General features: G+C 47.3%; 1 protein-coding gene across 2 annotated transcripts in view; it reads right to left on the bottom strand.

Moving 5' to 3' along the window:
• GFPT2 (glutamine-fructose-6-phosphate transaminase 2) overlaps positions 1-10,782 on the bottom strand; it is a 39,903-nt gene extending 29,121 nt beyond the window's left edge. The window contains exon 1 of one of the 2 annotated variants that reach the window (XM_004693874.2): positions 10,699-10,782. In XM_004693874.2, coding sequence (XP_004693931.2) covers positions 10,699-10,705 — 7 coding nt within the window. In that variant the 5' untranslated portion in view covers positions 10,706-10,782. The remainder of the gene's footprint in view (positions 1-10,698) is intronic. The other variant, XM_012733419.1, reaches the window with a different exon arrangement.
• Positions 10,783-23,867: the final 13,085 nt, after the last annotated feature.

Below are 23,867 nucleotides of genomic sequence, written 5' to 3'. Positions count from 1 at the left end.
TGAAGTACAACAAAGCTGTATTCCCAGGGTTTTTCCTTGCTGTTCATGCCGGAACTGACTTCTGGAATTTTTTTGCTTCATAATAGATATGATGGTGAGATCTATTTTTTTTTTTTTGGCCTATTGTATTAGTAAATATTAAATGGTTTGACAATAAGTAAAACTTTAAATTTGTGCACTATGGAAGGCAATCTGGCAAGCTCTCAAAATTAAAGATATGCGCTATTGACCAGAGCTGTTGCACTTCTAGGAATGTAGCCAACACAAATCTTTGCTGAGACACATGTGTGCAACTACAAGGATAGTTCCTTAGGGCTGTTCAGGGCAGCTAAAGCCTGGGGACAATGGGCTGCCTGTAGGATCAGGGAAGTGAAGGGTCTGCCACAGGTGAGCAGTGGACAGGAGGCCCTCCAGACCCCTACACTAGGATGTGCATGCTTTTAGAAAGCAAGCCACACCTCCAAGATGTGTAAAGTGGAAAAACAGCCTGCAAAACCTGAGTCAATTATGCAGGGTGGGGAGGGGAGACAACAGCATTTCTGGAAAGAGCCAAGATGCAGGGGTAGTGTTTGCCCCTTGGGAGGCCCTGGACAGAGGGCAGAAGTGCCCTTTCTACTACATGTATGCTGTTTGCATGCCAGGACATTTCAACATTACACATTATTTCACCATGTGACAGTGTATGACTTAGGGAGTGGTGGGGAAGGCTAACTTGACAAGATAGCTGCACGCCCATGTATAACAGCCAAGTCATAGAAACAACTTAAGTGCCAATCAATGGATGACTGGAGAAAGATCCACAGATGGGTGAATCAATAAAGATATACACACAGTGAAGTACCATTCAGCTCTAAAAGGAAGGAAATCCTGACCATATGGGTGGACACTGAGGTCATTATGCTAAATGAGACAGAAAGAAAATATTATATGACCTTCTTTATGTGGAGAATCTTAAAAAAAAAAAAACCTCATTGATGAATACCTGAAGCTTATACAGGGTTAAAATGAAATGTTATTTAAATTTAAAATAAAGAAAAAGAGAGAAAGTCAGAAAAAGAATTCAGATTTGTGTTTCACATGCAGAGGGTGGGAAGGGTCTACCGGTACCGACTTCCGGTTGTAAGATAAATGAGTGCCAGGGACAGAATGTACAACATGATGCTATAGTGAAAACTGCTGCATGATATATAGGAGGGTAAATTCTGAGAGTTCTTACTTAGGACAAAATGTGGTCTTGTTCTATTCCTTCTTTATACTGTATATGTAAGAGATGATGTATGTTTGCACAACTTACTGCAGTCCTTTCACAATTTGTTAAGTCAGACCATCATGCAGTAAGCCTTAAACGTATACAATGATGTATGCCAATTATTTCTTAATAGAACTGATGGAGACCAAGAACAGAAGATTTGGGAAGGAGGCATCACAAGACCAGAAACTGGCAAAATTGGAGATGGGGGTAGAAATGATTAACCTAGTCCTTAAACAAGTTACAGAAAGCAAAGGCAGAGGCCCAGACTCTGGGGTGGGGATATGGAGATCGAGGGCCACTGTAAAAGAATCACTGGTCCTTTCAGATCAACCTAGTTAAGCCAAACAGAAAAATTCTTAAGCGCCAACCCTAGAAATAATTAACAGCAGTTAACAAGCCCACAAAAGAAGGAATCCCTCTCAAAGGGAAGACGCTACCTGCGGATCTCTGCACTGTCAAGATGCAGCATTGTCACAGCGGCCTGGACTCCGCATGTGTTTCTCTTCACTGGCCTAGTCCCTCCCTCTCTCCCTCACTCCCTCCCTCCTGCTCTTGCCAAAGCAACACAGGCAGCTGTCTTCTCAAGGCTGCCCACCTGTGACTAGGCAGGCCTCTCTTTTAAACAAACCCATCCCTTGCAGGGGCACCTCTCTGTGCCACTTGGGTCTGTGCCAGCATCCCTGACTTCCCTTCCCTGTTTCATAATAAATAAATCTGCCCTCCCCAAAGTGCGTCCTGGGGACACTCACCATTTGCCACTGAAAGGGGAAGCTCTGGTGAAACTTGTGTCAGAGGACCCCTACTCTCTGAACCCAACAGCTCCTCAAACCAACATGAAAAACTGGAAGAAAGATAGTGAGGGACACACAGAGAAAGACTCAGAGTGCGCGCCAGCACACAGTCCATATAGTGCTGTCATCCAGTTGAATCTGATTTCACTGCCATCACCACAGCTCCCGAGCACAGCTCACCTGGATGCCTGACAGTTGCAACATGGGAGAAAGCATGGCCTTCTGATGCATAAAAGGCTGGGGCTGGGAACACCCACTTGAGTGCCTGGGCCCTTGGCCACTCACCAGTCTGTGACACCAAGAAGCGTAGAGGTGTTCCCATGTAATCTGTGCCCAATATGGATTTCAAGTCTCAGCTCATTCTCGCTTTCTGTCCAGCCTACAGTACCACTTCCTTGGAAGGGTTGTTGAGAGGATTCATGGGGCCATTGTCAAACTCCCAGAATGGTACCTGCTGCATAGCCAAGTGAAGTGGGCGAAAAGCTCCCTAAACGCAGGGATGCACGAGGGAGGCGCATGGGAAGCCCTTGAGAAATGATCCTGAGCCTAAGCCAGAGGCAAATAGTACCATTTTACTGTTCTTGTTTCTTGGTTTTACTTGGGGAAATAGCAGCTAAGCTAAATGCATGATTTGGCTGCAAGTGAATCAAGATTTAATTCATCCTATAACCATTTCTCGGTAGCACTTGAGTCTCATCACTGGAGGTGTCAGAATGGGCAAGTGAGAGGGCTTGAGGTGTGGGTCTAGAGAGGACATGGTGCACAGGAACCTCTCAACACTGCAGGGGATTTTCAGGCAGAGAGGCTGGTTCCTGAGAGGTGGGGAAGGAGCCCGTGAGCTCCTGGGCTGGCCCAGTGCAAAGGTGACCTCAACTCATTCTGCAGGTGTTGGCTCACAGGCACCCACTCAGCCTTTCGCTCTCCCAGTTTAAAGCCGTGTGGTCTTGTTTATAGCCTACCTGATTCTGGCCTCCTTGGTTTTTCGTCTGGTTTTCCCACTGGGTGGTAGAGGCTGGGGCAATACGTGTCTTATCTCATTCATCACTATACCTCCAGCATCTAGTCCAGAGTATCTTTTAGATACTCAATAACTGTTGAGTGAGCATGAATGTGTGAATAAATAGGGAGGTGGTCAGAGAAAGCTGGGCACAGGAACACACACAAAGATCTGGTTCTGAAATCCTCAGGGTGAGCACAAGGGACAGAAAGGCCTGGAAAGGCCTGAGCTAGGGGGCCCTGAGGGTCATCTCCTTTCACAAGGTTAGTGGAGCACTGCCAGCTTCCAGAAGTAACCACAAGGTATAAAGGCCTGCCCCACCCCCAACCCCCAACATTACCCTCCAGCTGCATGCACTGCAGTAATTACTGATTCCAGGACTAAAGTGGGGAAGAGTCTTCTAGATAAAAGTACCAGGTCCCAAGGAAGGATCCCACATTTTCACTGAAGGGGCTATCAGTAAATAGTTCACAGAGTCTTCCCAAGTGCCAATACTTTCAGTACTTTATCTTGTCTAATCCTCATAATATCCTGTGCCAAGGCTGTGGTTCCCATGAACAGACAGGGCATCTCCAACTCCAAGGTCAAACAGTTTTATAATTCACAGCCAGGTCTGTCTGACTGCATGGGGTTCATTACTGCTGTTCCTGCCCAAACCAGCATAAGCCCTATCTTAGTCCTACCCCCAGCGGCAAGAAAAAGCTGGAAATAAGGGGACCTGACCTGCATGGAGTTATCTACCTGGCCCCTGACAGACAGACCTTTGAGGTCCCTTGGTCAAGTCCAGGTGTCCTGAACTCTGGGGACCCAGGTCCTCACTGGGACACTCCTGCTTCTGAATCTACATCTACCTCGTCTTCCCTGCCCCACAGTGCTGAGGCAACCACAGCACCTTCCTACTACTCCCCTCCTTTGCCTGCACAGGTGTGACAGTGAAACTCTTCCTGAGGTACTTTCGGTGCCAACCCCCGGCCAGCACATGGTAACTGCCAACACCCCCATCTTTGTACACAGAGCTTCCGAGTAGCTTTGCAGGATCCCAAACTTAAAACTGGTTGGGGGGGCCCTCCCTGGTGGCGCAGTGGGTTAAAGCACAGTACTAAGAAGCTAAAGCCACTTCAGTATGAGTTCGATCCCCGCCCTGGAGGTGACCACATGGCATGGCAGACCTCACCTGACCCGCCTGCTGCTCCCCTCAGCAGTATACTTTGTCGGTCGGTCTGTTCTGCTCCCTACTGTTTCTGGTGAATCCTCTTACCATCCCTGTACCTCTGGCCCTGTAGCCCAGCTTTGTATGCATAAATAAATACATTAAAAAAAACTGATAGGGAAAGTGAATGAGAATGGATTCCAGAGGGAGAGAAACCAAGGATCAGCTTGGCAGGACCCTGGAAGAGACAGATGGGATTCAGGGCAGAGATGAAGCCTTGGAGAGGGGACTGTGGCCCTTTGGCCTTGGTTTCCCTTGGGGCCCTGGGGAGTCTGATGCTCCCCCTGCACAAAGCTTAAGAGAGCAAACAGAAACCCAAGACCAAAGGCATGAAGGGGGAACAACCACACAGGCTGGGGCATCAGACTTCCAAGTGACAGAGAATGACAGAAACCAGGCCAGGAGGCGGTATCTGTTAGTGTCCCGTCAGCACAGGAGCACTGAGTTTGTGGAATCTTCTCTACATCCCGGAGTACTCAGGTGGTGACTGAAGGGAGGTTGTTTGGGGCCAGCAGGTTGAGGACAATGGGCCAAGTACACAGTGGACACGCTGAGCACCATATTCTGATTCTGTCCCTACAGTTTTGGAAAATCTCCGCTTGGAAGATTTGGCAGCATCTGCTTCCAGTGAAAGCACTGATCTCATGTAAGTGGGGACCCACACAGAAGAGGAGCTTGCTCCTGGGAGACACAGAGCCCAGACTCAGGTTGGTCTCACTTTTACCAGTCAATGCTTCGCAGCATTGAAGGGGCTTACCTTAGTCCATGAGCCTACCAAAGATTAGAAATTATATTAAACCCCAAATTGGATTACCACTCACCCAGACAGAAGATACGGCAAGTTGGAGTCCTGCCTCATAAAATGTCTGAGTGTGTGGTATCGATGTATGTTTCTACTTGAATGTTGGGTATGTGTGTGAGAGTGTGTGTGAGTGTGTACATGTTTGTGTATGGTGTGCCAGAGGGGTGGGGCAGGTGTCCTCTTCTGTGCCAGGTCCCCAGGCAGGGACAGGTCACTGTGCCATGGTTTGCAGAGGAGGTTATGGCCCATCTTGCTCTGTAGACTGATGAATGTCACTTGATTCATGAAGTAGGACAAGTCCTGCTGCTGCCTTGCAGAAATGAAATCCTCTTAAGACAGAGGTGTGAAGGAAGTGTGAGGGCCCACAGCCAGGTTCTCACACAGAGGCCCGGGGCACACAGCCTTCTGTCTCAGACCTTCTTGGAAGTCCACGGGTTAATGTTGCAGCTGGAATCCCTGAGATAACAGGAGACTCTGCTTCCTGCAGTAAATGCAGGCAAAGTATTTCTATTTTTAATAGGAAAATTCCTAGTGTCCTTGTCATTTTAGGATTTCACCAGGAGCACAAGGGAGAAGCAACATATACTCTTAAACTACACTTCAAAATAAAAACCATAGTCTTATTCAAGACTAAAATTTGCCAAAATTTGGCTATAAACTATTTTTTAGTGAGAGAAATATGTCCTTGGAAAATTAAAAAGAGGCAGATGACTAGCTTAAGTTGCATAATTATCTTTGTATCAAATTAAACTTCAGGATTTTCCCCCAAGTGTTTATAACTTCAAGTTAGTCCCATTAATAAGCTAATTTTGCTAAACATAAAAATAATCTTCTAAATTTTTCTCTTCCAAAAATAATCTTCCATTTAAAAGCAATGTTTACTAATACCACCTCACAAAATTTCCAGAAGGTTTCTCTTGGGAATTTCCTGATGAATAAGAAGCTGATGGAGGAGGAGCACAGTGATGGGGAGGAGGCATGAGGCAGCATGACTGAGCCAGGCTGCCCACGCCCCCCACAAAGCCCTCTCTGAGAGGCCTACCAGAGTTCAGTAACCAGAACTGGCTCTGGAAAGCAAACTATGCATCTCTGCCCAACTCCAAGGTAAGGACTTCACACTAACTACTGAAAATAACCACTGTGAGAGTATTTGCACTTCAGAAATTGGCAAACCAGGGAGCCAGTTGTTAAGCATTTATGTGCACATCATTGAGTAAGAGTCTTTTGAGGTTTTGGTGGCTTGGAGAGGGTGCAAGACAGGTGATGAGTCCATCCCCATCACCTCTAGTCTAGTCCCTCCTGAGGTATCTGTCCATGAACTGAACTGTTACAAGGAGGAAAAGAGGGTCACATGTAACCAGCTTCTGAGAGTCAGAAGCTGCCTGGGGCAGAAGGGTGAGATCTCCACTGAGTCTACTCATCTGAATTGCAGTTTCCTCAGCTGAGGCCACTTGATAAGTTTTCTTGAATGGCTGCTATGCAAAAAAAAAAATTGGGTGTGTATTTGTGTGTCCTGATCCCTCTGATTCCATACCTGCTCCTTGGAAAGAAGAGATGAGAGGGAGGAGTACGTGCATGCATGAGGGCAGGATGTGGCTGGTGCCATCTTTACACAGGGGATTGACTTTTAGAGAAACCATGACGTCTATTTGATCCAACTGGGCATATGGCAACATGCCAGGCAAGTATGTATCCTCTGATGGTGGTGGAGAGTTCGGTGACAAGGAGCATGTAGTGGAAGGTGCTGGTAGTCTTCTGATCAAGTTCCTTGTGCCATAACTTGGAAGTACTGGGATACTGGGGGAAGGCATCTAAAAGCAGGATGAATAATGACTTCCTGCGCTATCAGGTACTCATCCTTAGAATCTGTATGTTACTTTATATGGAAAAAAGGCCAGTATAGATGTGATTAAGGATATTGAGGTGGGAGATTTCCTAGAAGAACTGGGTAGATCCTTCATGCAATCACAGGTATTGTTATAAAAGGGAGGCAGAGGGAGGTTAAACATAGAAGAGGAGAAGGCACTGTGACCACAGAGGCAGAATGGTGTGATGTAACCATAAGCCAAGGAATGCTGGCAGCCACCAGAAGCTGGGAGAAGCAAGGGCGCATTCTCCCGTAGGGTTTTTGGAGGAAGTGGGGCCCTATAGACAAATTGACTTGGGCCCAGTAAAACTGAGTTTTGGACTTCCAGTCTCCAGAACTTTGAGAGAATAAATTTATGTGTTTTTTTTTTTAAACTAGCAAGCTTGTGGTAATTTGCTACCACAATTGGAGAAAGCTAATATGCCAAGTAGAACCAAAGATGATAAATTCAAGGCAAAGAAATTGCCTTCCAGTGAAATTAAGAATTCTCCAGTTCTTAGAGAGGATAATGCTAAGTGAAATAAGTCAGAAGGAGAAAGACAAATGCAAACATCTGATGATTTCATTGCATGTGGAATATAAATAAGTGAAACAAAGGAACCAACAAAACTAAACCACAATAAACCCTATAAATCTGTCTGCACAACTGAGACTACCAGAGGATGGGAGGAAAGGGGGAGAGGGAGGGGACCAGTGGACTGTGGTGGAGGATTATGGGTGCTTTGATAGTGAGTGTAATGTGGTAATATACATCTGAAAAGGTGTGAGCTGGTGCCCCTTAAACCAAAGTTAAAAAGTAGTAACTTTTTATAAAAGGATTTCCCTGCTTTCCATTGTCAAGTCTTTTTTTTTTTCTCACAGATTACTAAATTTGGTAGTTGAAAGAGAGAAATTTAAGGATTTATGCGTTGTAAGTGCATGCACCTCCACCCTGAGTACAAGGCGCATACTGCCACACCCCTGTGTATGCTGTGCCTCAGCCTAGCGCATGTGGCCACCTCTTCTCTCTACTTGCCCTTAAGGCCAGGTCTTGTGGCACTGACCCAGGTCTCCCCCTCTTTCCTGGGAAAGCCAGTGCTCTTCCTCCCTGTGCTGGAGTCTCAGGTTCACACCTCACGGGGGCTAAGAGGTGAATGAATACCAGTGGGGCAGTTGAGCAGGGTTTGAGAGAGCATGGCAGATTCCATACGGCATCCCAGGAGCCACTGTGCTCTATTCAGGAATATGGACTCAGGGGTGCTTATCTTCAGATTATTTCAAGAGAAGCTGATAATTACACCTACTTATGAAATCTCCCAATTTTGTAACTTAGCAACTTTTTTTTTTTTCTTAAAGTTTAAACCCAGGCTGCCATTTGTGCTACAGTAGCTACCTCCTGGATTATGCCATCCCTGGTCATTGTCATCGATCTATCTCTGAATTGCTTCTTTCGCTACCTGCCCTTCTCTAAGAAGTGGAACGAGGGCCTGGAGGACACAAGATCTCTCAGCATTCACTGGAGGCTGAGTGCAGATGTAAGGAGAGTAGGAGCAGAGTAAGGGAGGAAAAGAATACAGTCGCCTTTCCACTGGCCAAAAATTAGCGAAGTGCCAGCAACTCTTTGATGTTAACAAACCATCCACAAATACCTAAATGCCACTGCAGCCAAACCAAGTGCACCAAAACTTGCTGAGGGTCACCTGCATAGTGTGTGCAGATAAACAGATACAGAAGTGGCTTCTGTAGGCGAAGCAGTGAAGGAGAGAGGAAGCAAGGTGAGCATGGTGTTGGGCAAATGATAAGGGTAGGCTGAGGCATGATGCTTGCTGACCCTTGCAGGAACAACCCAGAGAGTTGCGCTTGGAAGTGACAGACCTCAGCAGGGCTATCACCAGCCCAGAGAAAGGGCCTAAAACAACTTCTGCTCAGCAGGTATGCACAGACCTCAGCTTCTCCAAATGCAAACTGAAAGAAGCATTCAGTAGCATCTTCATGATTTTTGTCACAGTCTCACAGCAATGTCACAATAATTTCCTTAATAGATTTCTGTGAAGTTGGCTACATTTTTGAAAACTGAAATTCATTACAAAAGATAACCCCCATAAGAGGAAAAGCAGTATCATATGCCATATCATGCAGACCATAATCCAAAATAAATACACCAATGTATTCAATTCTAGTCAGCAGCCGCTGTGAACTCTGAGCCTAGGACAGCTTCCTAGGATAGTAAGGGTGCTTTGTAAGTGTCAGGAGAGGTCTAAGACACACTAGTACCCAGTCAAGACTTTCTCCTTGAAAAGGAAATAACTTTCCCAGGCAGGAATTCCACTTGACCTCCTTACTTAACTGAGAACTGGAAGGTGGGGCATTCCAGTGGTGACCCTAGATTTGAGGACACAGGTAGTTTTAACTCATCCTTCCCGTAGGAGACAAAACATGGACAACTCTTTAAGAAAACAGGACAAAAGTCATGATTTTGAGAAATGGAGGGGACAGAATCATCCCTCTGCCTAACCCCAACTTCCCCACACCCAAGCTCAGAAAGACATCAGAGAAAACTGGATGCAAGTAAGTAAGAGGATGGAAGGTTGGGGTGGCATGTGGACAGGTGGGCTTTAGAGAGGGGCAGACCTTCCTAAATGCTAGGATCTTGGTACACTAATCTGGTTCTAAGGGCCTCGACCCAAAGATCTTATGGAAACCTGCCTCATTTATCTCCCAAAAGTGCACATGGGCAGCCCTATCCACTGCAAAGGCTGTGTGGGAATCCTGAGATTTTTGCTAAGGAGTTGCATCTACAGAGCCTGCTCAGCCTGGGAGAGCCTGAACCCTATAGCTGACTGCTGGCTCCTTGGTCAGTCATTGCTCTTTCATTTTTCCAGGAGGAGCTCCTGGTCTCAGAAACAAGGCCTGTACAGACCTTGGCCCAGGGCGCGCAGCTGGCACACCCCACCCTGCAGCCCTCAGAGAAGTCAGACAGAGGCCTTTCATGGCTTCAAAAGTTCCACCAGGTCCTCCAGTCACAGGAGGTTGGAACGGGTAACTGAATCCTACTCAAGGAAAAAAAAAAAAAAAAAAAGCACAGTGACCTTTTGTCCCAGCAGAAGTTCCCAGTTCTCTCCCCCGCCGGCGGAGGCGGCCCAGCCAGGAGAGTAAGGAATAGCAGATGTGCGCGCCTAGCCACTGCTGCCCTCCCTATGGCGCAGGACAGCGCTGGTTCGTCGCGGTATTGGGGCGCCCGGAATCCCGCCCCGCTCTTCGGCAGGCCCTTCCCAAGCACACCAGTGGCTGCTTCAATGCCACGGGAGACGGGCCCATGGGACTGCGGGAAGGGTGAAGGCGGGGTCGCCTCTCCTATGGGCGCGATGGGCTGAAAGACGGGTTGGGCACCCCGCGCAGAGGATGCACGAGCTTGCGCATGACCCTTTGTGGGCGACTTAGCGACGCCTTTCTCGCTGGACATCAGGCGATGACACCTCTGTGTCGCAAGCGTCCAGGCCCAGGTCAAGACAGATTCCCTACCCTCTGTGGAGGGGTGGGTCACCCTCCGGACGCCTGAGAGAGGGGCTGGGCATCCCCCTCCCCCACACCTTCCTGAGACAACTACTCCCGGACTGGGGTCGGGTCGTGAATTCCCTTGATCCAGCACAGGGTAGATCGAGGTCCCCATCCCGAGCTGCCTCCGTGTTCCCGAGTCCCGGGCGCCAGTCTCGGGCCCAGGCGCTGAGAGGCTGAGGCGCCGGCACCGCGACCACCACAGAGAAAGAGGCAGTGGGCGGGGCCCGGGGGCGCGTACTCACCGCACATTTTGGCTAATATTCGCACCCTTCTCCGCTCGGGGCTCTACCGACTCCGGCGTCTCGTTACTCACTCCGTGCCTCGCGCTCCGCGGACTTTGGCTCCCGCCCTGGTCCTCTGGCCCTTATATAGCCCAGAGCCTTTTGCCGGAGGTGGAGCTTCCGAGCTTCCTCCCTCCTGCCTGTTCCCTATTGGTGCACGGTTGTCGTGACAACAGCGGTCACTTACCCCCTCCCCCCCGACCCCCCTCTCCTCCACACACACACACACACTCCGCGCCCCCACTGTCTGGGAAGCAGGCGGGCGAGTGTGTAATGCGAGGGCGTGGGTCGTCAGGTCCTGGAATTGGGATAGGAGGCGGCAGATAGCCTGATATCTGACCTTAGGGTTTAGTTTCCCGCGTCTGTGAAGTCTACTCCCAGTGGAATCTACTCCCAGGTTTTGAGGATTAAGACCCTCTGTGTAATGCCCAGGGCACAAAGTCGGGCAGTAACAGCTATGAGACCCTCTGCATGCCTCTCAGTGCACCATAATGGCACACAGTAGGCCTTTTAAATCCGGCTCCTCCTGATTAGAAAACTTCAGGGTCTCACTGGTTGATAAGAAAAGTGAGGCTACTTGGAAATGCAAATGGACTTTGTGCCAGAACTAGACAGCGAGGGACAGAGGCAGTAATGGAACCCAGGATTTATTCCAGACCTGGAACTTAGGGGGGGAGTGTTGGAGTGGGGGGAACCAAGAAGCCGCCCCCTCCCTCGGTATCTCTGGCCTGCCTGTCCTCTCTGCAGTTGGTCCACAGCAGCATGCAAGCCAGGGGCTTCTCTGCCCAGGCAGCTGGACCCGGAACCTGGTTGTGGCAGGGAGTCTCCCTCCCTAGTCCAGTTCCTGGCTGCCCCCTCCCTCCCTCTGTTCTCTAAGCCCTGGGTCTCCTGAGGAAGGTCACAAGAACTGGCCTGACATTTGCATACTTTGAAGCCACCTGGTGTTTTCTATTTTACTTAACAACAATACAAAAACAGCACACCAACAACCCGAAATTCTAAACAGATCCTCTTCATTCCTATCAGAGAACAAAAGGTAGCATTTTGTGTGTTGTCTAGAGCATTTTCTCTGACATCATCTCTGTCTAGCTTCATCACAGCTCTGCAGGCCCTGTGGTCAGGTGTGTACCCACTAGACTGTTGAGGAAACTGGGGTCCAGGGACAGAAGGTTTGGTTGAATCATCCTGCTAGAAAATAGTACAGCTGGTTCAAGATTCACTTTATTTGTTTCACCTTCTCAGGGAACAGGGTCCCTTCCTGCCTTCCTTCAGCTGTTTTTGGCCTGTCCTGGTGCTAGAGATTTATTGAGTTAGGATACTCTAGTTCTGCCCTCCTAGTACTTACAAAGTGGGGGGAGGCAAATCCAGCTGACTTGCCTAGCACCCCAAAGAAAGCTGGACAATTCCAGGTGAGATACATGGAGGGGAGTGGCTTTGGCTGATGGGGAGGGTGCTGGCTGAGGAGGTTCTGCCTGGGACTAGGGAAGATGGGTGTACAGCTAGGGCAGGTTGCAGAGGAAACCGATGGACTCCAGAAGGAAAGGAGGAGCAGACATGTGCAAGCAAAGGCCTGTGACTGAAGACAGACGCTGGAGTCTGAACATCAGGCCGCTCTGTCCCAGACCAGCTTCACCCTCTGTAAATGAAGCGAGGCCAGAATGATATCTTCAGGCACTCTGTTATCACCAGAACTCCAGAACCCTAAGATTCCAGCTGTGTCCAGAGCTGTCCCCATCCTCCTGCTGGGCAGGGGCATAAATCCTGGGATCCTTGTGGAGATATCTTCAGCTGCTGCCCCTGAGAGACCTTTGGAGAGATAGTGACCTGAGCCAAATCATATAGCTTTTAGATCCCTCTGCCCTTGGCATTGGTTCAGCGATCAGCAATGTGGTGCAGGCTAGACCTTGTCCCGAACATGAGACAAAACAGCAGAACATGAGCTGTTCCTGTACCCAGTGGTGCAGTTGACTGAAGGGTAGACTGGTAACACTGGTGATTTTGTTATCTTTGGGGTGCAGCCATCTGGGAATGAAGCAATCTAGAGCAAAGTGGATCCCTAGGATGGAAAAAGGTACATATTTTTGAAGCCCCTGGACTCACTTGGCTCTAAAGCCAGGATCTGTTCCTTTACTTCTTAATATGAGGGCTCAATAAGTTCCCATCATGCTTTAGGCACTCTCAAGTGACACCTGTAACTTGTAACCAGATAGGGTCCTGACTCTTTCAACCTGTTGGAATTGAGGTCCACGTTTGGCAGCTGCTGGATACAGGCCATATGACTATGCTGGTTGAACACTCTCCTACGTCCTGTCTTGTCAGAGACCTGTTATGAAGCCCAAGTAACCCCTGTGGGTTGGTGAGATTGATCACTTTGACCAAAGCCAGTCAGAAAGCAAGTGCTGGTCTAGATGAGAAGGCCCAGGTTTGTCCCTGTTAGAAAAGTAAGAACTGAACCAGCTTGGTCTCGTAGCTGTGCTTCCAAGAGGGTTACCCTGAGGAGAACCAGAGGCCCACAGTACCTGATGGGGCAGTGTCCTGAGTTTGCTCCCAGTGGGTCCTGGGCTTCTAGCAACAAAGCCGACCACCATGGCTGACTCTGTAACAGGGTGGCCCCTGCCCCACCCAAGGAAGGATGTGGCTAAGCAGAGAGGAGAAGAAGCTGGAGACAGGAATGGAAAAGAAGGAAGCAGCATGGAGAGCCAGAAGGGAACCTGAGGGAGGCACATGGGGTAGAGACATCTGATGAAGAGGCTCTTGCTTCTTGGCCCTGGACTGGGTGATGCAGATGTGGGTGAGAGACCCGTGGGGAGGCTGACAATGGCAGCATTGATCTTGATTTTGATTTTGTTCTTTTCCTTCCAGATTTGTCTGGTTTTGACCTTTCTTATGGGTCCCTGCCAAAAGTTGCTTTAGACTGGTGGTGGGCTTTGGGGCCTTGCTTTGGGCCAACCTAGTTTGGCTGGACATATACCCACAAGGAAAGGGTAACTTTGGGTGCTTGATGTGGAAACCATGTTTTTTGTTAATTGTATTAAAGTTCTTTTCCATTAAAGGTATTGTGCATTTTAGGATAGGTTTTGTCTTAATGTGCTAGATGACAGAAACTATCTAGAATGAACAGATTTAGGGGTCCTAGGGTGCCCCTCTCCATGACCTGTAACACCTCTGGCCCCACATATCAAGAGTGAACTTGACCACTCTGGCTGATAGAGTAGGAATGATACTGGTGGTACACATGGCAGCCACAAACATGGCTTCTTCACCTGTATAGCTTTTTCAAACCTCAAGCCAACTTTTATGCAGTTGGGAAATTTGCTCATTGACCTGGTTAGCGCCAATGAGGTCACCTTTTCCAGTCTCCAAAGGAAAATGAGACAATCTGCCACAAACCCCTATTTATTCCTCACAGGTAAGTTAGCTAAGCCTTAAATAATCCCCTCTTCCTTTATCTTGCCCTTGTTCTGTCTGTAAAGCGCTTTCATTTTGTACAGTTTTTTTTTTTTTAAAAGATTTATTTATTTATGTGTTCATACAGAACTAGGGTACAGGCCAGGGGTGCAGGGACAGTGAGAGGATTCACCAGAGACAAAGTGGGAAGCAGAACAGGCAGATTGACGAAGTACACTGCTGAGGGGAGCAGCGGGCAGGTCAGGAGAGGTCTGCCTTACCATGTGGGTCACCTCCGGGGCAGGGATTTAACTCATGCTGAAGTGGCTGTAGCTTCTTAGTGCTGCGCTTTAACCCTCTGCGCCACCAGGGAGAGTCCTGTACAGTTTTTTTAGATACCTTTATACTTGATAGGTATGATGCTGCCTGATTTCATCAATCATTTAATAAAACTAATTAGATATTTAAAATAAAAACTTTTGGACTTTTCCTTAACAAGAGGGTCTGAGAAATTGACCTAGAGCCAGGGTCCAAGAACAGCAAGAAATGGATAGCTGGATGGGAAAAGAGGCAGGAATCTTTCTACAGAGAGGGGGTCTTGGGGGGGGGGGAGAAAGCCTCAGGCTTGGCTGGGTCAAGAGTGTTGTGCAGTTCAGGTTTTGGCTACCAGGTGGTTTCATCCCAGCCCCTCAGCATCTTTGGTGTACATCTCCTTCTCTCCCACCCCTTTGGAGACTCAGGACTGGTGATACCAATGCCTGCCTTTACTGCTGAAGCTCACCCCACTCCAAGCAACATATTATTTCAGGCTAGTATCTCCTCAGGGACAAAAGGTACATAATGGGGTCCCTGTCAGAGTAGGGAAAGGACTCACACTCACTGACCACTAGGTGAAATAAAGCAAAGTTGCTCATTTATCCTGCAAGCATTTCCCGACTATGGTCCAGAAAAGCTTATCAGAAAACTAGTAGGGTCATTGGGAAGCAGATTCCAGGGGCCCCTCTGTGAGGCCTCAACCTCAGATGCCTTTTCTTCAGAAAGATGGATACATGCTCCTGGGCCTTTCTGCGGGCAATTCCATGGGGGTCAAGAGAGCTCTGTCCAGGGGGTCTTCTTTCTGGACAAGGAACTCCAAATGTAGGAACTCAAGTCTTCCCATGGCACTGTGCTACAGGGAAGGGGAACAGAGAATTATCTGTGTTGCTCACTTGGACTTCCATGCTGACCAGGATAGGAAAGGGTTAAGGGAATTTGCTTTCTTCTGAGGAGCCTGTGCCCAGCCCAGTCTTCCTTAGTGATTTTTTTTGGAGCTCTTGGCCTAAATGTCCCCTCTTTCTAGGTGTTCACCCTGGGTCCCTGCAGGTCTGCTCTTCACTTCTCCCCTTGCTCTGTGCCCAGGGGGCTGTTTGGCCTCAGGGTCCCAGGCCTTCTGGCTACTGGTTATCTCTGCCTATGGGAGACACCAACAGACAGATGTTCTCCTTTCCCTGAGGACTCAGGTTCTGTCTAAGGGCGAGGTGACCCGAGGTGTCAGAGTTAGCCTGGGATCATCCTCGTTTTGGCACGACACTACCATCCCAGGGAACCTATCCTACCTGCATGGCCCCACCTGTACACACACGTGCACTATGACACCAAGTTTTTGTTACAAAAATTTCAAAAATTGATGAATTCCCATGTACTCACCACCACAGAATCAACAGTTATCAATGTTTAACTTATCTTCTCTCTCCCATTCTTCTGGGTTTTGTTCTGTTTTTCTGAAATAAGTCCTGATATGATTTGGCATATTAATAATTCATTGTATACTTTTGTAAATGCAGATTCTTAGGACTGGCATACCGGTATCTTACCAAACAAAATTAGTAAGGATATCTAAATATCTAATGCTCATTTCATAGTAAATATATACATTAGGGTATGTTTAATATTTCTCAATTGTCTCAAAAATACCTTTTAGAGTATGTTGATTTGAATCAGGATGCTCACAGCCTCTACCTATGGTCTTTACTGACTTGTCTCCAAGACTTGTGGCTTCTAATCCACTATCAAAGCAAGCAAGACTGCCTGCTCCTGCTGACACCTCCCTGCCCCCCAAGTTGGACGGTCTGATGTTCGCAACTGCTCTTACACCCTGTGATGGTGCTGACTTGGATGGTTGTCTCTCCGCTTGGCTCCAGCAGGAAGTGGTGCAGGGACCTCGTACTGCTGGAAGAGCAGCAGCCCTGGAGCCTGGAGTAGGCAGTAGGTAGGGGGAGCAGAGAGGGAGAGATGCCAGCACAAGCCAGCAGTAGACTTGGGAGCAGAGAGAGTGCCGGCCCGGCTGAGGTCAGCCAAGTCTGAACCCCTACTCTCTGTAACCATCACGGTGTGGTCTTGTGCAATGAATTCTCCTCTTCCACTGAATGAAGACAGCAGACACTCTCATGCACTTCCAAGAAAGTTCCAATGCCCAACTTTCTAGAGAGAAATTTGATAATATTTATTGACAGGGACTGGTTACCTGAAGAATGAAATGTACCCAGCAGCAAATGCTGCACAGCACTGTGGATCAAATACCCATGCAGGTGTGTGACTTTTGTCCAGTAGCAAAAAGGGCTACAAAGAGTGGAGAATCCTCACGGGCTTTGTTTCATATATAACTTTATTGAGCTAGAATTCACGTACCATACACACCCAGTTCCAGCATCTGATTCTGTGGTTCTCAGTATATTCACAAATTGTGCAACCATCGGGGCAATCAATATGAGAACATTTTCATCACTGCCTGCAAAAAAGAAATCAAGAGACTCCCAGTGTGGTGGGAAAGGCTTCTTGTCGAAAGGGCCCAGTGCTCCTGGGAAATCTGCTGGCCCTCGACTGGGAGGAGTGGTGCAAGCCTCCTGTCTGGCCATAAACTGGCTCAGTGGCAAGCCTGTGACTCAGGTCCTGGCCACTGTGGCGCCAAGACTGTGGAGGAAAGTGCAGGCCCTTTGGGGATCAGTCTCTGTTTCCGGACTGAGGGTGTGAGGTACCAGCCTTCTCTCCGCCAGTAGCGCCTCCAACTGGCCCTGCCCACCCCCCCTGGCTGAGCTGAGGTTTTAGTCTCCTTGGCTCTGCCCACCTGGCTGGCCTATTCCTCTGAGGAGGAGCTAATACAGGGAGAACAAGGGGCTCTGTGTCCTCTAAGGGTGTAAATTGCCCCAAAGTTAATTGCTCAGTCTGTGGAATGAATTGCTTTGGCTCTTCTTGTGGATCTGCAGATGCTGATGAGCTTGAAATAACGTAAGTCTGACTGCAGACGGGATCACAGCAGATACTGAAAACAAGTGAGCAGAGAAGCCTTCCTGGCAAAGTTACACGACCCAGTCTTAGTTCCCATGAACCCTAAACATGCAGGCAGGTGTGTGACTTCCTGCAGGGTTCCTGGCTGTTACACACTTTATGCTGGGTGCCTTCCACCTGTAGGCTGAAGATGACTTGGGACACAACACTGATCTCTCATTTGCCAATGAAGGAATCTTTTATACTATGTCTTGGGGTCCTTGATGCTTTATTGGGGGGTCCTTAGACTGTGCCTGCCTCCTACCTTCTCCCCCGACCCCACCCAGTCACGAGGCCAGCCTGAGGCCCCATACAGTTAGTGAATCAGGAATGCACCTAAAATTAGCTGTCTGACTGAATCTTAGTTCCTCCCCACAAAACTCCACATTCATATGCTAAAACCCTAACCCCCAAGGTGATAGTATTTGGAGGCTCTGAGATCAGAGTGGTCCTCTCCAAGTAATAGCTGAGTCACTATTACCAGGCTAAGGACTTGGCTACTGGTTTGTAAGCCCTCTTGTCCATCAAAATTGGGTAGGGTTCTGCCCAGGAAGGATGGAGGACAGATAGTGTCAGGAGGATGAGAGGCATGTGGGGTACCCCCGTGACTGGAAGTAATCCCCAAGTTGGTCTAGTAGGCGAGGACATGAGGGCTAGGGCTGGGCCTTCCTCTCCCTACTGTGGTCAGAAGCTCCATGGAAGTCCATAAGCAGAAGCGATTTGTGGACTTTGCATTTCAGAAAGATCTCTGGGCCAGAGGATGTTCTGTGAGTAGGCTTCAATGCACACCTGGCTTGCAAGGAGAGGTGGTCAGGAGGGGCCCTGGAAAGTTGCATAGGCAGAGATATAAAGGGATATTGGGGAGTGGGAGGGAGGGCCTATACAGCTCTGGGAGACAATGGGACAGCTCTCTGCTGTCCCTCTGCAGTACAAAAGATGACAACAGATTAGTGGGACTTGAGGGGTCACTATTTGTGCCTGTTGACTGTGAGTACCTGTGAATACCTGTGCCCTAGCTGAGGTGCCCAAAGTTGTTTGAAATGAGTTTGGAGCTCAGAGAGGGTATTGTACTGGAGATAATGCTTGGAATGAGAGCTCATGAATTTGAAGAGCTGGAGTGTACGGAATGAAGGGGAAGATTTCACTGTCTTCTCCCCCACTGATGTACTAAATGCCTCCCACTGACAAATCCAAACAGAAGCCAGAGGGAAAGAGTGTGCTCTGATGTGACCGTATAGCTCGGACTTTTGGAACGAATATTAGTATGGAGCAGGGAGAGAGTGAGTCTGGAGGGGCAAACAGAAGGTATCCTGAAGAGTCTACACTTTACTGAGGCATAATTGACCTATAACATAATAATTTCAAATATTCAACATAATGATTTGATATTTGCATGCACTGAGAAATGACCACCACAGTAAGTCTGAATAACATTCATCTCACAGAGTTAAAACCTTTATTCATGTGATAAGAACTTCTGAGATCTACTCTCTTAATCTTCAAATACGCAATAAAGTATTTTAAACTGTAGTACCTATGTTGTAAATTACTTCCCCATGACTTATCTTTTCTTCTTTTTTTAAAAAAGATTTATTTATTTATGAATACAAAAACTGGGTTACAGACCAGAGATGTGGGGGAGGGAGGGTGAGAGATTCACCAGAGACAGAGTGGGGAACAGAACAGGCAGACTGACTGAAATACTGCTGAGAGGAGAAGCAGGCCATACAGAGGTCTGCCATGCCATGTGGGTCACCTCCCTGGCTGGAGATTTAACTTGTGCTGCAGTAGCTGCGGATAGCTTCATAGAGCTATGCTTTAACCCCTTGTACCACCAAGTAGTGCCTGACTTCTTTATTTTCTATCGGGACATTTTTAGGTAAAAATTTCCATACCCTTCATTTCATACCCAAAATTTCATACCCTTCATCCACCCTGCCTCTGGTAACTACCAATCTATTTTATGTATTTAACAGTTCTTTTTGTTTGTTTTTTGTTTTTTAGATTCCACATATAGGTAAGATCCTATAGCACTTGAATTTCTGTGACTTATTTCCCTTAGCATAATGTTCTAAAATTCTGGTCATATTATCACAAATGGCAGGGTTATCCTTTTTATGACTGAATAATATTGCAGCACCATCTTTATATTATATAACACATATTCTTTATATAGTCATTTATACATGGGCCCTTAGGTGGTTTCCATGTCTTGGCTAATAGAAATAATACTGTAATAAGCATGGGAGTGTAGATATCTTTTAAGCCAGTACTTTTGTTTTCTTTAGATAAATGAAATAAACTTGCCGGATCATATGACACTTCTATTTTTTTATATTTTGGTTGTACATGGGGCAACACCAATTTATATCCCCACTAACAGTACATAAGAGTTCCCTTTCCAACTCTCCTGCACTGCTGGTGGGAATACAAACTAGTACAACCACTATGGAAAACTGTTTGGAGGTTCTTCAAACTGCTAAACATGGAGCTTCCCTATAACTCAGCAATCCCACTCCTAGGTATCTACCCAAAAGACACAAAAACACTGATTGAAAAAGATACCTGCACCCCCATGTTTATTGCTGCTTTATTTACAATTGGAAAAACATGGAAGCAGCCCAAATGCCCAAAAGTAGATGTGGTACATATATACAATGGAATATTACTCAGCAACCAAAAAAGAGAAACACATGTCTTTTGCAGCAACTTGGATGGAGCTGGAAAAGATCATGCTGAGATAAGCCAGAAAGAGAAAGAAAAATACCGGATGGTTTCACTCATAGCAGGAGTATAATGGACTAGGCGAGAAAATAATGAAAATGATGAACAGCTATATATCAGAGACATTTTGTGGGGGTGGCATGGGGAATGGGGTCGGTCAAAAACAGTGGGGGGGAGGGAAATGCACTGGACTATGGTGATGGCACATGGGTGATTTGGTGATGGGAAACCCAAGGGGATTGCAACTGAGATGGGAAAATGCAGAAAAATATGTAAAAATAAACAATTATAAATTTTTAAAAAAGAGATACCTTTCCTCCATATTTTCACAGACACAAGTTTTTCTGTCAAGAACCAGATAGTAAATATTTAAGCATTGGAAACCATCGTGTTTTAACTGCAATTCAACCCTTCTGCAGTAGCCATATCCAACACAGAAACTGTAAGTGTGACTGTGACCCCATAAAAATCTTATTTACAAAAACAGGTTATGGAGTGGTTTTGGCCCAGAGACCATTGTTTGCTATCCCTTCAGTTATAATAGTATTATGGGATGGGTTTTTTCCCTCAGTTTATTCTCATCAGAAACCTAAAATGCTCACCATCACGTGTTCTTCATGTATGACAGCAGGGATGATGTGGGAAGTGGGGGTCAGTGGAGAAACAGCTAGCTAAACCATAGCTGCCCCAGCCCTTACTTTGCAGCTGGTGAGGAGAACTTCTTCTACTGCCCATTCTGCATTTCTCTGGGTTAACATCATAACCAGATGGGGATCTTAACCTGTCAATTATTTTCTGAGTCTTTACTCCTGAAGAACCTCAGTCTTTCATTGGAGGCCTATCTTCACTGGAAGGTGTATTTTCTGTTGACCAGTATTATCTGGTTAGGGATTCTAGGGTTCACATAGTGTCCTTCCTGCTTCCACTATTTGGCAACAACTCTCTTTCTTTCTTATAATTGAGGTAAATTCTCTGTTTGGTCCAGTGTTCTCTTTTAGCTGCCTTTCAGATTGGGGAATGGAGAGCCCAAAAGGCTACAGGTCATCCTCAGCTTCCAGATGTAGGAGCCATAACTACAGGTAGGAACTCTTAAGTAGGACCATGGCTATAGCCACAGGGAATAATCCTCTCCTGTCAGCTTCCATAGAAGCTAAGGTCACTGGGAGAGGAATCCAAATTCTTAGGTGGGTGTCAGTGGGTAGGGAAGAGGCCATTCCCATGTCCTTCCCTGGCTGCCTGTGGATTCTGCATAAAGGAGATATGGCACCATAATCAGGGATGGCTTCAGGCAGAGGCCATACTTCCCAGCTCAGCACTCCAAACCTCAAGAGTACAGTTGTTGCCAGATGGTGGAGACTTCCTCTACTCCTGTAACCAGTGATGGGCACATGAGATTTCACTGGCACACTCTTTTGTCATAAAATGTGCACACAGTCAGTGTCGTATGGGAGCTTATGTGGTGGACAGGTGGTCTGTGTCCATGAGTGGTGGTGCTGCAGAAATTCTAGAGGGGAGGCAAAGATGCATCTGGAATGTATGTCAGTTCCAGTGAGTGCAAAGTAGTTTTCCTTCATGGTAGAGGCTCAATATCATGCACCTGTCAACAAATGGCCTGCTACATACCCAGAGAATGATGCCACGATTGGGGGTTTGGCACTGACCGCTTTTGTTGGCAGGTTGGACACTCAACAGTGGCAGAAGTTAGATCAGCATGGGTGCAACAAAGTCCATCTGATGAGTGCACACACAGCCTCTGTCACTGCCATGGTCATGTTATAAGTGGTCTCGATCCCTGTCACCATGGCCATATTATACATGGCCTAGAAAAGAAACTGGTTGACAATCACAGGTTAACTTGTCCTCTTGATTATTGAGTGTTTCCTTCACAATGGGTGCCCTTGGATGGCTGTTCCATAGGATGCAGATATTGCGACCTCTGTGCCCATTACTCAAGTGCCAGCCTTTGTGACCCTGACCCCTAGACTTTCAGTGTTTTCCCTCTATCGCTGAGCAATTAACCAGCCAGTTAGTTATTTCCCATGAACCCAGTCTTCCTAGAGAGCTGGTGAGCAGATGAGTTTCTGAAATTCTGCCTTCGTGGTGAGTATTTCTCACCACCATGTTCTTTTTGGATCCTCTGAAGAGGGGGCTCTCAGGATACTGTGATCCATTTCTTTGTGGCCCTGACTTACTGTGGTACCCATGCATGAGATGAGCCTTTAGCTCTCTGTTAACCACAGCTACTCAGGATCTGGATTAGGAAAGGTACTTACTTGCTATTTTATCTCCAAGATCCAAAAATGTTTGCCTTTTTTTTTTTAATGATAGATGGACCATGATACAGCAATTTACCTCTCATTATCAAGAGAACATCCAAGATCACTTGACCCTTAGAGACTTACTGAGGTTTCCCATGGTTGAGCTCCCAACCACAGTGGAAGTGCTTCTGACTTGGGCATCTTGCACATTTGCTGTCCCTTGTCCTTCAGGCCTGTAGAGCACAGTGTGGTCAGTGCAATGGACCAGGATTTTGTTTTGTGGGAGCTCAAGATGAAAGCAACACAGCTCCAGGACAGGAGAGGATGAACTACATTGTATCTTCTTTATTGACTGGGATCAAAAACCAAATTTCTGAGCCAATAAAAGGAAGATAGGTACCAGGAGCTGGACACTACTCTCCAATAAAGTCTCCATTTATGGAAATGCAGACTTATCAGTGTCATGGTTTCAATGGCGTTTGCAATAGTTTATTGTTCTCTACCACTCCCACCCCACATTTACACGGAATGGGGAATGAAGTAAAGATTTGGAGATAATGCACTAGCTGTGTATCTCACTTCTTTGCTGGTGGTTAATCCCTGCACACCTCAAAGTGTCACCAATTTGTTTATAGTTTGCTCTCCTGCTAGGACATGGGAATATGCCACGGCTCCATGTTCTTTGCCATAATAATCTCAAGTCAGGGGGAGCCATGTGGGCATTTATTTGGTATTAAGTCTATCTGCTCTTCCTCTGTTGGACATGAGGAAATAATGATTGTACTTGCTATGAGGTGGACCTAGTCATATTCCATCACTCATCTCACCTCCATAAACTCCATTCTGACCAGTGGATCACTTCAGATCTCTGAGGATTAACATCAGTTTGGAGTCTGTGTCTATTCCTAGAAGACCAGGTATTTTTTCCCTCCTGATGTGATCACTAGCAAATGGCAGCCCTCCCCCTCGAGGAAGGCCCAAGGCAAGATCAGCACTTGCATTTCAGGATTCTTCCTCAAAGAGCAAGAACTCCCACCCTTCCAAGTGCTGCTGGTCTAAGAACTTGGTGACAGCCGTGAATCCTGTGATGCCAATCCAATCGGATGTCCATTTCTGCCTATGGACTTCATTTCAAAGTTGCTGTCAGTTTGCAGCCACCATAGGACCCATGGTCAGACCGCTCTGTGCCCTTGGTCACTGTGCCCACCACCTGGTTATTATTATTGCTGATTACCTGCTCCACTGCCTCTCCAGGGTCCCATTATTTCCACTGAGAGTAGGAATCTCAGTTCCATTGCAATGTCTCTCCCTGTATTTCTAGCCCACAGAGGCCACCACTGAGCTTTCCAAGGATGGTGCAGCCTTTCTTAGCACATGGTTGAAGTAAGGGGATTCCAGATCTTTCAAGGGGTGGAAGTGGGGAGTGGCAGAGTAGGTGGCACGTCCTGTGTGACCAAA

The sequence above is a fragment of the Condylura cristata genome, unplaced genomic scaffold (genome assembly GCF_000260355.1).
Source record: "Condylura cristata isolate star-nosed mole 26May11 unplaced genomic scaffold, ConCri1.0 scaffold00040, whole genome shotgun sequence".
In the NCBI taxonomy this organism is placed as follows: domain Eukaryota; kingdom Metazoa; phylum Chordata; class Mammalia; order Eulipotyphla; family Talpidae; genus Condylura; species Condylura cristata.
Note: the sequence above shows the minus strand (reverse complement) of the source record. Positions and strands in the feature narration are given on the sequence as shown.